The following is a 21,650-nucleotide window of genomic DNA, read 5'->3' on the forward strand; positions in this document are numbered from 1 at the left end:
TTCTTAAAGATAAAGTGGTGATCCTAACTGACCTAAGACAGGGAAATTTACTAGGATTAAATGTCAGGAATTGTGAAAAACTGAGTTTAAATGTATTTGTCTAAGGTGTATGTAAACTTCAGACTGTAGCTAGTTGGAGAAATGACTATCACCTTAGTTGCACTAGTGGTGTTGGAGTAGCATTTGATTCCAGCCAGGACCGACTGGACGGCTGCTGCATAGATCTGAGAGAGAAGACTGGAAGAGAGATAGATTTAACACCGTACATACACTACATGAACAGAAGTATGTGGACAGCTGCTCATCCAACATCTCATCTCACGTTGGGCCATGTAGTGTAATATGTACATGTTCTACATAATATTCAGGCATCATCTTCTAGAGCAGGGGTTCCCAACAGGTTTCACTGAGGCCAAACGGGGGAGGGGGGGGGGGGGGCAAGGACATACCTCACCCCCACCTGCACGTGTGCGCACGCCATGACCAATTCTACGGGCACAAGCACTGTTCAACTGTTCAAGCCCCTCTTGTTGGCGGTGAGAACATTTTGCAGGTTTAAAGCAAAACTGTCTAATGTGAATTCATATGTTATTTGAGTGAATCAAACATTACTACAAAATCTATGGACTAAAAAAACGTACCTGGACTAGTTGATCTGGACATTTCAGACAAGTTATAAATATCTCTCTAAGGTCTGTAATGACTGACATGACAAGAGGAGCTGATCATGCACTACCCAAGATAGAAATATCACCTTGTGCATTATACGATTACAACTTCCAAGAGAAAGTTCAACGCTGGTCTGAGTTCCTGAAAACTCCACAGTTTGGTAACCACTGTTCTAGAAGAGATATATTTAACACCTTATATAATATGTAGATCTAGAGGAGATATATTTAACACCTTATATAATATGTAGATCTAGAGGAGATATATTTAACACCTTATATAATATGTAGATCTAGCAGAGATATATTTAACACCTTATATAATATGTAGATCTAGAGGAGATATATTTAACACCTTATATAATATGTAGATCTAGAGGAGATATATTTAACACCTTATATAATATGTAGATCTAGCAGAGATATATTTAACACCTTATATAATATGTAGATCTAGAGGAGATATATTTAACACCTTATATAATATGTAGATCTAGAAGAGATATATTTAACACCTTATATAATATGTAGATCTAGAAGAGATATATTTAAGACGTTATATACAGTATTATCATATAGGGGAGATGGGTTAACAGGTTTGGACATGTTGTCTTGGTGAACTTACAGCAGTTCTGTTTTCTTCTGTTGCATGTTGTCATTCCCTGCAAGGGAAACATCAGATATTAGGTCTACAGACAGTAAAATAGCTATGGTAGATCTAACAAACAGTTTAGTGTATACATTATGGGCTATGTTTACCTAGGTAGGGGATGTGAGTGGTTCCAAAGAAGTAAGTCCTGGAGCAGGCTAAAGATCCTTTAGGAGCCACACACTGGAGAACCTGACAGACAAGGACAGATTACAGAGTGCTCTAGGGAGACCAAGCCCAACATGGACTGCCAAGCCATCTCATTAAACATGCACACACAACACTAATAGTCTAATCTGGATAGGGGTTAGGTAACAGTATAATCTGGATAGAGGTTAGGTAACAGTCTAATCTGGATAGGGGTTAGGTAACAGTAGAGGAACAGTCTAATCTGGATAGGGGTTAGGTAACAGTAGAGGAACAGTCTAATCTGGATAGAGGTTAGGTAACAGTCTAATCTGGATAGGGGTTAGGTTACAGTAGAGGAACAGTCTAATCTGGATAGGGGTTAGGTAACAGTCTAATCTGGATAGAGGTTAGGTAACAGTCTAATCTGGATAGGGGTTAGGTAACAGTAGAGGAACAGTCTAATCTGGATAGGGGTTAGGTAACAGTAGAGGAACAGTCTAATCTGGATAGGGGTTAGGTTACAGTAGAGGAACAGTCTAATCTGGATAGGGGTTAGGTAACAGTCTAATCTGGATAGGGGTTAGGTAACAGTCTAATCTGGATAGGGGTTAGGTAACAGTAGAGGAACAGTCTAATCTGGATAGGGGTTAGGTAACAGTCTAATCTGGATAGGGGTTAGGTAACAGTCTAATCTGGATAGGGGTTAGGTAACAGTCTAATCTGGATAGGGGTTAGGTAACAGTCTAATCTGGATAGGGGATAAGTAACAGTCTAATCTAGATAGGGTTTAGGGTGCTCTCACCATGTGTTTGGTTAGATAGGGGTTAGGGTGCTCTCACCATGTGTTTGGTTAGATAGGGGTTAGGGTGCTCTCACCATGTGTTTGGTTAGATAGGGGTTAGGGTTTAGGGTGCTCTCACCATGTGTTTGGTGAGATAGGGGTTAGGGTGCTCTCACCATGTGTTTGGTTAGATAGGGGTTAGGGTGCTCTCACCATGTGTTTGGTTAGATAGGGGTTAGGGTTTAGGGTGCTCTCACCATGTGTTTGGTGAGATAGGGGTTAGGGTTTAGGGTGCTCTCACCATGTGTTTGGTTAGATAGGGGTTAGTGTTTAGGGTGCTCTCACCATGTGTTTGGTTAGATAGGGGTTAGTGTTTAGGGTGCTCTCACCATGTGTTTGGTTAGATAGGGGTTAGGGTGCTCTCACCATGTGTTTGGTTAGATAGGGTTTAGGGTTTAGGGTGCTCTCACCATGTGTTTGGTTAGATAGGGGTTAGGGTGCTCTCACCATGTGTTTGGTTAGATAGGGGTTAGGGTTTAGGGTGCTCTCACCATGTGTTTGGTTAGATAGGGGTTAGGGTGCTCTCACCATGTGTTTGGTTAGATAGGGGTTAGGGTTTAGGGTGCTCTCACTATGTGTTTGGTTAGATAGGGGTTAGGGTTTAGGGTGTTCTCACCATGTGTTTGGTTAGATAGGGGTTAGGGTGTTCTCACTATGTGTTTGGTTAGATAGGGGTTAGGGTGCTCTCACCATGTGTTTGGTTAGATAGGGGTTAGGGTTTAGGGTGCTCTCACTATGTGTTTGGTTAGATAGGGGTTAGGGTTTAGGGTGCTCTCACCATGTGTTTGGTTAGATAGGGGTTAGGGTTTAGGGTGCTCTCACCATGTGTTTGGTTAGATAGGGGTTAGGGTGCTCTCACCATGTGTTTGGTTAGATAGGGGTTAGGGTTTAGGGTGCTCTCACTATGTGTTTGGTTAGATAGGGGTTAGGGTTTAGGGTGCTCTCACCATGTGTTTGGTTAGATAGGGGTTAGGGTTTAGGGTGCTCTCACCATGTGTTTGGTTAGATAGGGGTTAGGGTGCTCTCACCATGTGTTTGGTTAGATAGGGGTTAGGGTGCTCTCACCATGTGTTTGGTTAGATAGGGGTTAGGGTTTAGGGTGCTCTCACCATGTGTTTGGTTAGATAGGGGTTAGGGTGCTCTCACCATGTGTTTGGTTAGATAGGGGTTAGGGTGCTCTAACCATGTGTTTGGTTAGATAGGGGTTAGGGTGCTCTCACCATGTGTTTGGTTAGATAGGGGTTAGGGTGCTCTCACCATGTGTTTGGCTGGGGTCCCCTGGGGTCCGGTGTTGCGGACCTGGTGTCCATCAGAAGGGAAGTTGAAGGAGTAGCTGTGAAGGTTCTCCATGGAGGAGTGGCTCCCAAACAGAACCAAGGGCTGCCGTCTCCTGCTGCTGTCAGCGATGTTACTGGAGATCAGGCCATGAGAGAAATAACTCCGGAACGCCTGGGGATTTAACAGACATTTAGTCAATGGTTTGGTTTGCTCACTAACAAACCAACGTAGCAACCTGTACTTGGCCAACTAGAGAACATGTGTTAACTCCCCTGCCTGAGCCCAGACTGTAATAATGTAGTTATAGATAACATGTAGCTATAGACAACATGTTAAGTTACCTCCCCTGTCTGAGCCCCAGACTGTAATAATGTCGTTATAGACAACATGTAGTTATAGACAACATGTTAAGTTACCTCCCCTGTCTGAGCCCCAGACTGTAATAATGTAGTTATAGACAACATGTAGTTATAGACAACATGTTAAGTTACCTCCCCTGTCTGAGCCCCAGATTGTAATAATGTAGTTATAGACAATATGTAGCTATGTTAAGTTACCTCCCCGGCCTGAGCCCAGACTGTAATAACGTAGTTATAGATAACATGTAGCTATAGACAACATGTTAAGTTACCTCCCCTGTCTGAGCCCCAGACTGTAATAATGTAGTTATAGACAACATGTAGCTATGTTAAGTTACCTCCCCTGTCTGAGCCCAGACTGTAATAATGTAGTTGTAGACAATATGTAGCTATGTTAAGTTACCTCCCCTAGTCACACCTCCATCCCTAGTGCCTGGTCATATCTCCATCCCTAGTGACACCTCCATCCCTAGTCACACCTCCATCCCTAGTCACACCTCCATCCCTAGTCACACCTCCATCCCTAGTCACACCTCCATCCCTAGTCACACCTCCATCCCTAGTGCCTGGTCATATCTCCATCCCTAGTGACACCTCCATCCCTAGTCACACCTCCATCCCTAGTCACACCTCCATCCCTAGTCACACCTCCATCCCTAGTCACACCTCCATCCCTAGTCACACCTCCATCCCTAGTGCCTGGTCATATCTCCATCCCTAGTCACACCTCCATCCCTAGTCACACCTCCATCCCTAGTGCCTGGTCATATCTCCATCCCTAGTCACACCTCCATCCCTAGTCACACCTCCATCCCTAGTGCCTGGTCATATCTCCATCCCTAGTCACACCTCCATCCATAGTCACACCTCCATCCCTAGTACCTGGTCATATCTCCATCCCTAGTGCCTGGTCACACCTCCATCCCTAGTACCTGGTCACACCTCCATCCCTAGTGCCTGGTCATATCTCCATTTCTAGTACCTGGTCATATCTCCATCTCTAGTACCTGGTCACACCTCCATCCCTAGTACCTGGTCACATCTCCATCCCTAGTACCTGGTCATATCTCCATCCCTAGTACCTGGTCACACCTCCATCCCTAGTACCTGGTCACACCTCCATCCCTAGTACCTGGTCATTTCTCCATCCCTAGTCATATCGATGTCCCTAGTACCTGGTCATATCTCCATCTCTAGTACCTGGTCATATCTCCATCCCTAGTACCTGGTCACATCTCCATCCCTAGTACCTGGTCATATCTCCATCTCTAGTACCTGGTCATATCTCCATCCCTAGTACCTGGTCACATCTCCATCCCTAGTACCTGGTCACACCTCCATCCCTAGTACCTGGTCATATCTCCATCCCTAGTGCCTGGTCATATCTCCATCCCTAGTGCCTGGTCATATCTCCATCCCTAGTGCCTGGTCATATCTCCATCCCTAGTGCCTGGTCATATCTCCATCCCTAGTGCCTGGTCACATCTCCATCCCTAGTGCCTGGTCACATCTCCATCCCTAGTACCTGGTCATATCTCCATCCCTAGTGCCTGGTCATATCTCCATCCCTAGTGCCTGGTCATATCTCCATCCCTAGTACCTGGTCATATCTCCATCCCTAGTACCTGGTCATATATCCATCTCTAGTACCTGGTCATATCTCCATCCCTAGTACCTGGTCATATCTCCATCCCTAGTACCTGGTCATATATCCATCTCTAGTACCTGATCATATCTCCATCTCTAGTACCTGGTCACACCTCCATCCCTAGTCATATCTCCATCTCTAGTACCTAGTCATATCTCCATCCCTAGTACCTGGTCACATCTCCATCCCTAGTATCTGGTCACATCTCCATCCCTAGTATCTGGTCACATCTCCATCCCTAGTATCTGGTCACATCTCCATCTCTAGTACCTGGTCACATCTCCATCCCTAGTACCGGGTCACACCTCCATCCCTAGTCATATCTCCATCCCTAGTACCTGGTCATATCTCCATCCCTAGTCATATCTCCATCCCTAGTACCTGGTCATATCTCCATCCCTAGTCATATCTCCATCCCTAGTCATATCTCCATCCCTAGTACCGGGTCACACCTCCATCCCTAGTCATATCTCCATCCCTAGTACCTGGTCATATCTCCATCCCTAGTCATATCTCCATCTCTAGTACCTAGTCATATCTCCATCCCTAGTACCTGGTCATATCTCCATCCCTAGTCATATCTCCATCCCTAGTGCCTGCATAATTGATTGTCACATGGCCTTAAATTATACCAATTCGTTTTTCCTTGGTCGCCCATGCTATTTCAATATTTCATTAATAAATTAGATTTTTCCATTCTGTTAATTATGGTAGATTAATTGATTGCCAAGTTTTTAATATACATTTTTTTCAAGATGAGAAATGAGAATCGTCCAGTCCATTGGGTATCTCACTATACAACCATATGACATGTCTTGAAATATACAGACAGACGGATTAAAAGGAAGTTTACATTGTAATACCTCTGGCAGCCAACTTTCTAGCTCCGCCCACATATTCCAGACTATATCGCATTGCCAGAAAGCATGGATTATTGAGTCATTATTATTTTTATACTTAATCCACGTGCTGCAAAATGTGTGAATATTGTCTATTGTATAATAAATTCTACACGTGAATTCTACACACTCTCTATTCAATGTGTTGTCTCTGTCATCAAAATGGAGGTAACACATGATCTCTCTGAAGTAGTCTGGTGAAATGGTTTCTCCAAAGAAAGGTATCCCATACAGTACATGTCTCAGCAGAAGCTCTCCATATACACGCTCTCGCCACCGAAATACTTCACGGACATACAGGATTGAAATGAACGCTTCCAGCTCATCAACAGACAGATCCCAGGCATCCCTTGCTCCCTGTGCACCTCAGCCACAGTATGTGCTGTAGCATGTTCACGTCACATAAACAATGAAAGCAGGCGAGTGTGTTGCGGATGTACTTTTGTGCTTGAGATGTAGAGCCTGCTCTCTCAGCGATGACATTTTGTGCTGATAATCGGCCCGTAGCATTGTCACCGGCTGGTTCTATCCAAATGGTGAGTCCCTTCCTTTCTCCTGTCTCACCATTTCATTTAATTGCGGCCGTTCTGGCTTTTTTTTGCGCTTAGGCCTTGGATGTGCAGGTTCAGGCTGATGCTCAGAGTCATGATTCATTTCTTCCCCACCATTTTCAATCTGATCTTGTAACAGCGCTAACGCAGCACGTGCATCAAGTCGTCTTGGTCTTCTTGCCATTGTAAATTATGCCAGCTCTCAGTGTGAAGCCTACTCCCAATAGGCCGGAGTAGACTGACTAGACTGCTGTGATTCGCTGAACTGATATAGGGTACATACCATTTTAAGATGAGGTATATAATTAGAATGGATCAATTCAATAGATTAAATGGATGATGACATAATGCTGCATCGTTTGCTTCGTCTCGCTCATCCATTCTCCCCCTTCCTCCCCCATCATACCTTACTTTATTTATGTAATCTGTTGTTATATATGTGATATTAGTTTCGTTCTGTTCCGAGACAATTATCCGGGTGATTATCAAGTGGGCACGGCACCTTCCACTGTTGGGAGAAGGAGCGAAGCAGGCCCTACTGTCGGGAAAAGAGGGGCAATGGGGAAAACCCTTAAAAAATATATTTATGACATACACTCCTAAATCTGGTTATAACTCCAGTTGTGTTTGTGATATTAAGATTCTAACACTGACAGTGTGTTATATTCACTACTGATCAAAAGTTCTAGAACACCGACTCATTCCAGGGTTTTTCTTTATTTTGACCATTTTCTACATTTTAGAATAAAAGTGAAGACATTAAAAAATATGAAATAACACATATGGAATCATGTAGGATTCAAAAACGTGTTAAACAAACCAAAATATATTTTATATTTGAGATTCTTCAAAATTGCCACCCTTTGCCTTGATGACAGCCTGGAACACTCTTGGCATTCTCTCAACCAGCTTCACCTGGAATGCTTTTCCAACAGTCTTGAAGGAGATCCCTCATATGCTGAGCACTTGTTGGCTCAATTTGGTTGAGTTCGGGGGATTGTGGAGGCCAGGTCTACTGATGCAGCACTCCATCACTCTCCTTCGTGGTAAAATAACCCTTACACAGCCTGGAGGTGTGTTGCATAGACTGAAAAACAGCTTCTATCTCAAAGCCATCAGAGTGCTAAACAGCCATCACTAACTCAGAGAGGCTGCTGCCTGCACTTAGACCCAATCACAGGCCACTTCAATAAATGGATCACTAGTCGCTTTAAACAATGCCACTTTAAACAATGCCACTTTAATAATGTTTACATATCTTACATATTACATATCTTACATTACTCATATCACATGTATATACTGTATTTTATACCATCTATTGCACCTTGCCCATCGCTCATCCATATACCTACATGTACATATTCTCATTAACCCCTTTAGATGTGTGTATTAGGTAGTTCTTGTGAAATTGTTAGATTACTTGTTAGATATTACTTGTTAGATATTACTGCACTGTAGGAACTAGAACCACAAGCATTCGCTACACTCACAGAAACATCTGCTGAACATGTGTACGTGACCAATAACATCTGCTGACCATGTGTACGTGACTAATAACATCTGCTAACCATGTGTATGTGACCAATAACATCTGCTAACCATGTGTATGTGACCAATATCATCTGCTAACCATGTGACCAATAACATCTGCTGACCATGTGTACGTGACTAATAACATCTGCTAACCATGTGACCAATAACATCTGCTGACCATGTGTACGTGACTAATAACATCTGCTAACCATGTGACCAATAACATCTGCTGACCATGTGTACGTGACCAATAACATCTGCTGACCATGTGACCAATAACATCTGCTGACCATGTGTACGTGACTAATAACATCTGCTGACCATGTGTATGTGACCAATAACATCTGCTGACCATGTGTACGTGACTAATAACATCTGCTAACCATGTGTATGTGACTAATAACATCTGCTAACCATGTGTATGTGACCAATACCATCTGCTGACCATGTGTATGTGACTAAAAACATCTGCTGACCATGTGTACGTGACTAATAACATCTGCTGAACATGTGTACGTGACCAATAACATCTGCTAACCATGTGTATGTGACTAATAACATCTGCTAACCATGTGTATGTGACCAATACCATCTGCTGACCATGTGTATGTGACTAATAACATCTGCTGACCATGTGTACGTGACTAATAACATCTGCTAACCATGTGTATGTGACTAATAACATCTGCTAACCATGTGTATGTGACCAATAACATCTGCTGACCATGTGTATGTGACCAATAACATCTGCTGACCATGTGACCAATAACATCTGCTGACCATGTGTACGTGACTAATAACATCTGCTGACCATGTGTATGTGACCAATAACATCTGCTGACCATGTGTATGTGACCAATAACATCTGCTGACCATGTGACCAATAACATCTGCTGACCATGTGTATGTGACCAATAACATCTGCTGACCATGTGACCAATAACATCTGCTGACCATGTGTACGTGACTAATAACATCTGCTGACCATGTGTATGTGACCAATAACATCTGCTAACCATGTGTATGTGACTAATAACATCTGCTGACCATGTGACCAATAACATCTGCTGACCATGTGTACGTGACTAATAACATCTGCTAACCATGTGTATGTGACCAATAACATCTGCTGACCATGTGACCAATACCATCTGCTGACCATGTGTATGTGACCAATAACATCTGCTGACCATGTGACCAATAACATCTGCAGACCATGTGTATGTGACTAATAACATCTGCTAACCATGTGACCAATAACATCTGCTGACCATGTGTATGTGACCAATAACATCTGCTGACCATGTGACCAATAACATCTGCTGACCATGTGTATGTGACCAATAACATCTGCTGACCATGTGACTAATAACATCTGCTGACCATGTGTACGTGACTAATAACATCTGCTAACCATGTGTACGTGACTAATAACATCTGCTGACCATGTGTGTGTGACTAATAACATCTGATAACCATGTGTATGTGACCAATAACATCTGCTGACCATGTGACCAATAACATCTGCTGACCATGTGTATGTGACCAATAACATCTGCTGACCATGTGACCAATACCATCTGCTGACCATGTGTATGTGACCAATAACATCTGCTGACCATGTGACCAATAACATCTGCAGACCATGTGTATGTGACTAATAACATCTGCTAACCATGTGACCAATAACATCTGCTGACCATGTGTATGTGACCAATAACATCTGCTGACCATGTGACCAATAACATCTGCTGACCATGTGTATGTGACCAATAACATCTGCTGACCATGTGACTAATAACATCTGCTGACCATGTGTACGTGACTAATAACATCTGCTAACCATGTGTACGTGACTAATAACATCTGCTGACCATGTGTGTGTGACTAATAACATCTGATAACCATGTGTATGTGACCAATAACATCTGCTGACCATGTGACCAATAACATCTGCTGACCATGTGTACGTGACCAATAACATCTGCTGACCATGTGTACGTGACCAATAACATCTGCTGACCATGTGTACGTGACTAATAACATCTGCTGACCATGTGACTAATAACATCTGCTGACCATGTGACCAATAACATCTGCTGACCATGTGTACGTGACCAATAACATCTGCTGACCACGTGTATGTGACCAATAACATCTGCTGACCATGTGTACGTGACTAATAACATCTGCTAACCATGTGTACGTGACTAATAACATCTGCTAACCATGTGACCAATACCATCTGCTGACCATGTGTACGTGACTAATAACATCTGCTAACCATGTGACCAATAACATCTGCTGACCATGTGTACGTGACTAATAACATCTGCTGACCATGTGTACGTGACTAATAACATCTGCTGACCATGTGTACGTGACTAATAACATCTGCTAACCATGTGTACGTGACTAATAACATCTGCTAACCATGTGTATGTGACCAATAACATCTGCTGACCATGTGTACGTGACTAATACCATCTGCTAACCATGTGTATGTAACCAATAACATCTGCTAACCATGTGTATGTGACCAATAACATCTGCTGACCATGTGTATGTGACCAATAACATCTGCTGACCATGTGTATGTGACCAATAACATCTGCTAACCATGTGTATGTAACCAATAACATCTGCTAACCATGTGACCAATAACATCTGCTGACCATGTGTATGTGACCAATAACATCTGCTAACCATGTGACCAATAACATCTGCTAACCATGTGTATGTGACCAATAACATCTGCTAACCATGTGTATGTGACCAATAACATCTGCTGACCATGTGTGTGTGACTAATAACATCTGCTAACCATGTGTATGTGACTAATAACATCTGCTAACCATGTGACCAATAACATCTGCTGACCATGTGTATGTGACTAATAACATCTGCTAACCATGTGACCAATAACATCTGCTAACCATGTGTATGTGACTAATAACATCTGCTAACCATGTGACCAATAACATCTGCTAACCATGTGTATGTGACTAATAACATCTGCTAACCATGTGTATGTGACCAATAACATCTGCTGACCATGTGTACGTGACTAATACCATCTGCTAACCATGTGTATGTAACCAATAACATCTGCTAACCATGTGTATGTGACCAATAACATCTGCTGACCATGTGTATGTGACCAATAACATCTGCTGACCATGTGTATGTGACCAATAACATCTGCTAACCATGTGTATGTAACCAATAACATCTGCTAACCATGTGACCAATAACATCTGCTGACCATGTGTATGTGACCAATAACATCTGCTAACCATGTGTATGTGACCAATAACATCTGCTGACCATGTGTATGTGACCAATAACATCTGCTGACCATGTGACCAATAACATCTGCTGACCATGTGTATGTGACCAATAACATCTGCTGACCATGTGACCAATAACATCTGCTGACCATGTGACCAATACCATCTGCTGACCATGTGACCAATACCATCTGCTGACCATGTGACTAATAACATCTGCTAACCATGTGTACGTGACTAATAACATCTGCTGACCATGTGTACGTGACTAATAACATCTGCTAACCATGTGTACGTGACTAATAACATCTGCTAACCATGTGTATGTGACCAATAACATCTGCTGACCATGTGTACGTGACTAATAACATCTGCTAACCATGTGTATGTGACCAATAACATCTGCTGACCATGTGTATGTGACCAATAACATCTGCTGACCATGTGTATGTGACCAATACCATCTGCTAACCATGTGTATGTGACTAATAACATCTGCTAACTATGTGTATGTGACCAATAACATCTGCTGACCATGTGTATGTGACTAATAACATCTGCTAACCATGTGACCAATAACATCTGCTAACCATGTGTATGTGACCAATAACATCTGCTAACCATGTGTATGTGACCAATAACATCTGCTGACCATGTGTGTGTGACTAATAACATCTGCTAACCATGTGTATGTGACTAATAACATCTGCTAACCATGTGACCAATAACATCTGCTAACCATGTGTATGTGACTAATAACATCTGCTAACCATGTGTACGTGACCAATAACATCTGCTGACCATGTGTATGTGACCAATAACATCTGCTAACCATGTGTATGTGACCAATAACATCTGCTGACCATGTGTGTGTGACCAATAACATCTGCTAACCATGTGTATGTGACCAATAACATCTGCTGACCATGTGTATGTGACTAATAACATCTGCTAACCATGTGACCAATAACATCTGCTAACCATGTGTATGTGACCAATAACATCTGCTGACCATGTGTGTGTGACTAATAACATCTGCTGACCATGTGTATGTAACCAATAACATCTGCTAACCATGTGTATGTGACCAATAACATCTGCTAACCATGTGTATGTGACCAATAACATCTGCTGACCATGTGTATGTGATCAATAACATCTGCTAACCATGTGACCAATAACATCTGCTAACCATGTGTATGTGACTAATAACATCTGCTAACCATGTGTATGTGACCATTAACATCTGCTGACCATGTGTATGTGACTAATAACATCTGCTAACCATGTGTATGTGACCAATAACATCTGCTAACCATGTGTATGTGACTAATAACATCTGCTGACCATGTGTATGTGACTAATAACATCTGCTAACCATGTGTATGTGACCAATACCATCTGCTGACCATGTGTGTGTGACTAATAACATCTGCTGACCATGTGTATGTGACCAATAACATCTGCTAACCATGTGTATGTGACTAATAACATCTGCTGACCATGTGACCAATAACATCTGCTAACCATGTGTATGTGACCAATAACATCTGCTGACCATGTGTGTGTGACTAATAACATCTGCTGACCATGTGTATGTGACCAATAACATCTGCTAACCATGTGTATGTGACTAATAACATCTGCTGACCATGTGTATGTGACCAATAACATCTGCTGACCATGTGTATGTGACCAATAACATCTGCTGACCATGTGACCAATAACATCTGCTAACCATGTGTATGTGACCAATAACATCTGCTGACCATGTGTGTGTGACCAATACCATTTGATTTGACTGCTTTAGCGGTTCTAGTGTTAAGTTACCTCCCCTGCCTGAGCCTCAGACAGTTCCAGGATAGACAGATGGCTCTCGATGTCAAAGCTGGAGAAGAAACTGCTCCACTGCTTCTCAAACAACACCAGGTCCTGGAAGAGACACCATACCAGAGTCAGTGTGGCCGTCACAACACGCTGGTCCAACATCTACTCACAGGTGTGTGGTGCGTTCAAGCTCAGAATGGTTACCTCAGTCAGCAGGTTGTCTAGGGACACAGGGTCCAATCTGGTGTAGGTCTGCCACAGCTTCTCACTAATGTCCATCAACTGGAACACACAGCAACAGTACACACATCCAGTCAATCATTTCCGAGAAGTAACCCAAACTCCTTGCTATGGCCAAATGCAAGTTTCTTCTCTGCAATGAGTCTGGATCCGAGTACCTCTCCGACGATTATTATAATGCAAACACATTCTAACCGTTCGGATTTGTCCCAGAAAGATGTGTTCTGGCTCTGGCCCAACCTAAGTGGGTAAAGCAGTGTTTAGAAAACGTGTCATTGGCTTTGATACTCTGATTGGTTAGAGATGATCCAATTGCTGATGACTTTATTTTTGTACAATGCTCCTCGTGACCACAAATGTCTGTAATGTATGTAGCAAATGTCTGTACCACTCAAATTAAATGGAGATGTAATTATTTTACTAACTATTCTGGCATGGACCTAAGGTTAGACAATTTCCCCCTACAATTTGTATTAGTAATATGGAGTGAGGTACCTTGTATTTCATGGTGAAGAAGCTTCCTCCACCGATCCCCTCCAGAGCGAAGGCCTGAATGATGGGCCACTTCTCTATCATAAACATGTCAAACGTCTGGATGTGGCCTGAAACAGCACAGTTTCTCATTTACATATAAACACTACACATCCCAAACTGTCACACTATAAAACAAGTTGCTGGTTACAGTTCAATTATGTTACAATTGTTCAATTAGTTGTTTGCTTCATTACATAAGTGGAACAATAGAAGTCACGTCGGAGGCTGTTAAGCAATTACTGGTTACCAAGGAAGTAGTTATAGAGGAGTAAATACTGGTTACCAATGAAGTAGTTATAGTGGAGTAATTACTGGTTACCAAGGAAGTAGTTATAGAGGAGTAAATACTGGTTACCAAGGAAGTAGTTATAGAGGAGTAATTACTGGTTACCAATGAAGTAGTTATAGAGGAGTAATTACTGGTTACCAAGGAAGTAGTTATAGAGGAGTAATTACTGGTTACCAATGAAGTAGTTATAGAGGAGTAATTACTGGTTACCAAGGAAGTAGTTATAGAGGAGTAATTACTGGTTACCAAGGAAGTAGTTATAGAGGAGTAATTACTGGTTACCAAGGAAGTAGTTATAGAGGAGTAATTACTGGTTACCAATGAAGTAGTTATAGAGGAGTAATTACTGGTTACCAAGGAAGTAGTTATAGAGGAGTAATTACTGGTTACCAAGGAAGTAGTTATAGAGGAGTAATTACTGGTTACCAAGGAAGTAGTTATAGAGGAGTAATTACTGGTTACCAAGGAAGTAGTTATAGAGGAGTAATTACTGGTTACCAAGGAAGTAGTTATAGAGGAGTAATTACTGGTTACCAAGGAAGTAGTTATAGAGGAGTAATTACTGGTTACCAAGGAATACCTTTTCCGCATGTATTAAGTGTGTTTGTTATCCTGTGTTATCATTTACTTAGCTAGTAAATAAATAATTAAACCAATTTGAGTATCAAATCAAATTTGTCACATGCATAGACCTTACAGAGAAATGCTTACTTACAAGCCCTTAACACAACTTTTTAAACTGCATAAAACAGATAAGTAAAAAATAAGAAATAATTAAAGAGCAGTAACAAAATAACAGTAGTGAGGCTTTATACAGGGGGTACCAGTACAGAGTCAATGTGCGGGGAACAGGTTAGTCAAGATAATTGAGGTAATATATACATGTAGGTACAGTTAAAGTGACTATGCATAGATAATAAACAGAGAGTAGCAGCAGTGTAAAAGAGGGGGTCCAGGGGGGGACAATGCAAATAGTCTGGGTAGCCATTTGATTAGCTGTTCAGAAGCCTTATGGCTTGGGGATAAAAGCTGTTAAGAAGCTTTTTGAACCTAGAATTGGCGTTCCGGTACCGCCTGCCGTGCGGTGGCAGAGAGAACAAGTCGATGACTAAGGTGGCTGGAGTCTGACAATTTTCAGGGCGTTCCTTTGACATCGCCTGGTGTAGAGGTCCTGGACGGAAGGAAGTTTGGCCCCAGTGATGTACTGGGCCGTAAGCACTAACCTCTGTTGTGTCTTGCGGTCGGAGGCCGAGCAGTTGCCGTACCAGGATGTGATGCAACCCGTCAGGATGCTCTCGATGGTGCAGCTGTATAATATCCTTTTGAGGATCTGAGGACCCATGACAAATCTTTTCAATCTCCTGAGGGGTAATAGGCTTTGTTGTACCCTTTTCACAACTGTCTTGGTGTGCTTGGACCATGATAATTTGTTGGTGATGTGGACACCAAGGAACTTGAAGCTCTCAACCTACTCCACTACAGCCCCGTCGATGAGAATATGGGTGTGCTCTGTCCACCTTTTCCTGTAGTCCACAATAATTTGTCTTGATCACATTGAGAGAGAGGTTGTTATCCTGGCACCACACGGCCAGGTTTCTGACCTCCACCCTATAGGCTGTCTCATCGTTGTCGGTGATCAGGCCTACCACTGTTGCGTTCTTGGTAAACTTAATGACGATGTTGGAATCGTGCCTGGCCATGCAGTCATGGGTGAACAGGAAGTACAGGAGGAGAATGAGCACGCACCCCTGAGGGGCCCCTGTGTTGAGGATCAGAGTGGCAGATGCGTTGTTACCTACACTTACCACCTTGGGGTGGCCCATCAGGATGTCCAGGATCCAGTTGCAGAGGGATGTGTTTAGTCCCAGGGTCCTTAGTTTAGTGATGAGCTTTGAGGGTACTATGGTGTTGAACGCTGAGCTGTAGTAAATGAATAGCATTCTCACATAGGTGTTCCTTTTGTCCAGGTGGGAAAGGGCAGTGTGGAGTGCAATAGAGATAGCATCATCTGTGGATCTGTTGGGGCGGTATGCAAATTGGAGTGGGTCTAGGGTTTCTGGGATAATGGTTTGTGTCACTGGGCAGCTCACAGCTGTGCTACCCTTTGTCGTCTGTAATAGTTTGCAAGCCCTGCCACATCTGACGAGCGTCGGAGCCGGTGTAGTACGATTCAATCTTAAGTCTTGTATTTACGATTTGCCTGTTTGATGGTTCGCCGGATGGCATAGCAGGATTCCTTATAAGCGTACGGGTTAGAGTCCCGCTCCTTGAAAGCGGCAGCTCTACCCTTTAGCTCAGTGCGAATGTTGCCTGTAATCCATGGCTTCTGGTTGGGGTATGTACATATGGTCACTGTGGGGACAACGTCCTCGATGCACTTATTGATGAAGCCAGTGACCAATGTGGTGTACTCCTCAATGCCATCGGAAGAATCCAGGAACACATTCCAGTCTGTGCTAAAAAAAACAGTCCTGTAGCTTAGCATATACGTCATCTGACCACTTATTTTTTGAATGAGTAGTGACTTATCGATGTTATGGATGAGCGTGTTTGTTTGTTCTGTTACCCTCTCTCTCAATCTCTGTAGCTTCCGGGTACGCTGGATAAGGACCCGAGCTAAGGGAATTGGGCGGACTTTGTCGTGCCTGTCCCGAATAGCCCATTAATGTAAATGGGCATATTGAAAGACACTATGTCAGTAGTGATGTAATTTTGGAAATGTTATATTGGGATATTGTTTCATAAAAAACATGTTGCAATGTATATACTTTAGTATATTTAGTGAATGGAAAATGTAGGTTTGAATAGGTAATTGCATAATGAATTAGTGTTAATTGTTCTAATGGGAGGGGCTTCCCCAACAAAAGGAGCCTCTTGAGCTGTGAATGGGGCAGCATTGTTTTTAGCTGGCCCATAAGGTATATGTTTGATGGCAGTACTGTTGTTTTTGTTCAGGAATCAGTATGTTAATAAACACCCTGAAGCACAGAAGACCTTTTGCGGCTCCGCCATCTTTTTATTTTGATAGAGGTTAGGTTTTCCAGTATAGCCTTCTGGCCTACTCTACGTGACACCCCGCCAGCTGTCGTCGTTCTATCCATGTCGTCGTTCTGCCACGACTCGGTGAAACATTATAGTCTTTAATGTCCCATTGGTTGGATATTCATGAACGTAGCTTGTCTATTTTGCTATCCATTGACTGCACGTTGGCTAATAGGACTGATGGTAGAAGCAGATTACCCAGTCGTCGTCAGATCCTTACAAGGCACCCCGACCTATGTCCTCGATATATCTCCGTCTCTTTCTCATACGAATGACGGGGATTTGAGCCTTGTCGGGTGTCTGAAGTAAATCCTTCGGCTCCGACTCGTTAAAGAAAAAGTCTTCTTCCAGTTCTTCTTCCAGACGGTTGCGGAAACATTATGTACAAAATAAGTTACAAATAACACTAAAAAACACACACAGTAGCACAATTGGTTAGGAGCCCATAAAACAGCAGCCATCTCCTCTGGCGCCATTCTGCAACTTAGGTCTGTACTGAATCCGTACTGAATCCTAAGTAAGGCTGGGGTTTTTGCAGAAGCAGGAGGTTACGACTGTTCAGAATGATGATATGAGACGAGGTTATGAATAATACGTTGACCGTTTTATGGATGTAATAGGTAAAGACCTTCAGAATTTAATTCGGGAGATGGTAACAACCGCTCTCGTGGTGCCCCAAATCCTAATGAGTTAATTGTTACATGATTCATTTAAATCAGATAACAAATATAGTTAGTTGATTAAATAAATAACAGTCATCAGATTAATGAAAGTAAAGTCACGACACGTAACAAAATGTGGGAAAAGTCAAGGGGTCTGAATACTTGCCAAAGGCACTGTACATGTAACATGTACTATGTAATGTAATCTCTGTAACTATACTGTACCCTGGGTGCTGTAAGGAACTCCAATACGGCTGCAGTCTTGAACCATGCTCACAAAGCTGGAGATCTTAAACTCCTCCGCTGCTTCCTCGTCTTCATACTGCAGGGGGAGATGAGGGGGGAAACAAAGAAGGAGGGGGAGGGCGGAGAACAGGAGTGAACATAATTAACATCAACATTCAATTTAGACATACCTGTGTATCTGCTTGGTTAAGGAAACAAATATAAATGCATTTCTATTAATTAAGTAATCTAATCAAAACATAAAAATATTGTTATTTATTTCTTGATCAATTGAACATTTGGATGAGAACTTACAAGTGTGATGGTAGTAAGCTAACCTCTGCCTGGGTAAGACAGTCTATGTGGTTACAGTAATAAATAACCTCTGCCTGGGTAAGACAGTCTATGTGGTTACAGTAATAAATAACCTCTGCCTGGGTAAGACAGTCTATGTGGTTACAGTAATATCTAACCTCTGCCTGGGTAAGACAGTCTATGTGGTTACAGTAATAGCTAACCTCTGCCTGGGTAAGACAGTCTATGTGGTTACAGTAATAAATAACCTCTGCCTGGGTAAGACAGTCTATGTGGTTACAGTAATAAATAACCTCTGCCTGGGTAAGACAGTCTATGTGGTTACAGTAATAGCTAACCTCTGCCTGGGTAAGACAGTCTATGTGGTTACAGTAATAGCTAACCTCTGCCTGGGTAAGACAGTCTATGTGGTTACAGTAATAGCTAACCTCTGCCTGGGTAAGACAGTCTATGTGGTTACAGTAATATCTAACCTCTGCCTGGGTAAGACAGTCTATGTGGTTACAGTAATAGCTAACCTCTGCCTGGGTAAGACAGTCTATGTGGTTACAGTAATAAATAACCTCTGCCTGGGTAAGACAGTCTATGTGGTTACAGTAATAGCTAACCTCTGCCTGGGTAAGGCAGTCTATGTGGTTACAGTAATATCTAACCTCTGCCTGGGTAAGGCAGTCTATGTGGTTACAGTAATAGCTAACCTCTGTTTGGTTCATGCAGTGTATGGAGAGGTTCCTCCAGTGGGAGACGTAGGGCAGCAGGTAACTGTAGTTGATTGGGTTACAGTACAGGTGGACACTCTCTGCCTTGATCAGCACGATCACATCTGGAGATGAAGAGAGACGGGTCTCAATGTTAACGAGCCAGAACAACACACAGAGTAAGACAGCATTAACAAAACACTAGAACACATAGGTTGTCATCACAAAAGCACCCTATTCCCTATATAGTGCACTACTGTTAACCAGAGACCTATATGCACTATATAGAGAATAGGGTGCCATCCGGGATGTAGACCATTAGAAATATTAATCACTGGAGCCAGGAGCGCTTGTTGAGAACCATCCAACATGTGTGAAGTAGTATGCATTACTGATCCTAACCCCATAACACTAACCCCTACTACTGACTATATGCTGATCCTAACCCCTACTACTGACTATATGCTGATCCTAACCCCTACTACTGACTATATACTGATCATAACCCCTACTACTGACTATATGCTGATCATAACCCCTACTACTGACTATATGCTGATCATAACCCCTACTACTGACTATATGCTGATCCTAACCCCTACTACTGACTATATGCTGATCATAACCCCTACTAATGACTATATGCTGATCATAACCCCTACTACTGACTATATGCTGATCCTAACCCCTACTAATGACTATATGCTGATCATAACCCCTACTACTGACTATATACTGATCCTAACTACTACTACTAACTATACTGATCATAACCCCTACTACTGACTATATGCTGATCCTAACCCCTACTAATGACTATATACTGATCATAACCCCTACTACTGACTATATGCTGATCCTAACCCCTACTAATGACTATATACTGATCATAACCCCTACTACTGACTATATGCTGATCCTAACCCCTACTAATGACTATATACTGATCCTAACCCCTACTAATGACTATATGCTGATCCTAACCCCTACTAATGACTATATGCTGATCATAACCCCTACTACTGACTATATACTGATCCTAACTACTACTACTAACTATACTGATCATAACCCCTACTACTGACTATATGCTGATCCTAACCCCTACTAATGACTATATGCTGATCATAACCCCTACTACTGACTATATACTGATCATAACCCCTACTACTGACTATATACTGATCATAACCCCTACTAATGACTATATGCTGATCCTAACCCCTACTACTGACTATATACTGATCATAACCCCTACTAATGACTATATGCTGATCCTAACCCCTACTAATGACTATATACTGATCATAACCCCTACTACTGACTATATACTGATCATAACTGACTATATACTGATCATAACTGACTATATACTGATCATAACTGACTATATACTGATCATAACTGACTATATACTGATCATAACTGACTATATACTGATCATACCCCTACTAATGACTATATACTGATCATAACCCCTACTACTAACTATACTGATCATAACCCCTACTACTGACTATATACTGATCATAACCCCTACTACTGACTATATACTGATCATAACTGACTATATACTGATCATAACTGACTATATACTGATCATAACTGACTATATACTGATCATAACTGACTATATACTGATCATAACCCCTACTAATGACTATATACTGATCATAACCCCTACTACTGACTATATACTGATCATAACCCCTACTACTGATTATTTACTGATCATAACCCCTACTACTCACTATATACTGATCATAACCCCTACTAATGACTATATACTGATCATAACCCCTACTACTAACTATACTGATCATAAGCCCTACTACTGACTATATACTGATCATAACCCCTACTAATGACTATATACTGATCATAACCCCCTACTACTGACTATATACTGATCATAACTGACTATATACTGATCATAACTGACTATATACTGATCATAACTGACTATATAC

At 42.1% G+C, this 21,650-nt stretch overlaps 1 protein-coding gene across 1 annotated transcript in view; it reads right to left on the reverse strand.

Moving 5' to 3' along the window:
• Positions 1–21,650, reverse strand: part of dnaaf9 (dynein axonemal assembly factor 9) — a 96,200-nt gene that overhangs the window by 54,413 nt on the left and 20,137 nt on the right. The window contains exons 4-12 of the mRNA XM_090221490.1: positions 19,681–19,805; positions 18,668–18,764; positions 14,411–14,517; positions 13,880–13,957; positions 13,679–13,780; positions 3,545–3,736; positions 1,428–1,509; positions 1,294–1,330; positions 153–237 (exon numbers count right to left, since the gene is read on the reverse strand). Coding sequence (XP_090077616.1) covers positions 153–237; positions 1,294–1,330; positions 1,428–1,509; positions 3,545–3,736; positions 13,679–13,780; positions 13,880–13,957; positions 14,411–14,517; positions 18,668–18,764; positions 19,681–19,805 — 905 coding nt within the window. The remainder of the gene's footprint in view (positions 1–152; positions 238–1,293; positions 1,331–1,427; positions 1,510–3,544; positions 3,737–13,678; positions 13,781–13,879; positions 13,958–14,410; positions 14,518–18,667; positions 18,765–19,680; positions 19,806–21,650) is intronic.

This window comes from Oncorhynchus mykiss, chromosome 25 (assembly GCF_057628025.1).
Source record: "Oncorhynchus mykiss isolate SJ-2025 chromosome 25, ASM5762802v1, whole genome shotgun sequence".
NCBI classification, from domain to species: Eukaryota; Metazoa; Chordata; class Actinopteri; order Salmoniformes; family Salmonidae; genus Oncorhynchus; species Oncorhynchus mykiss.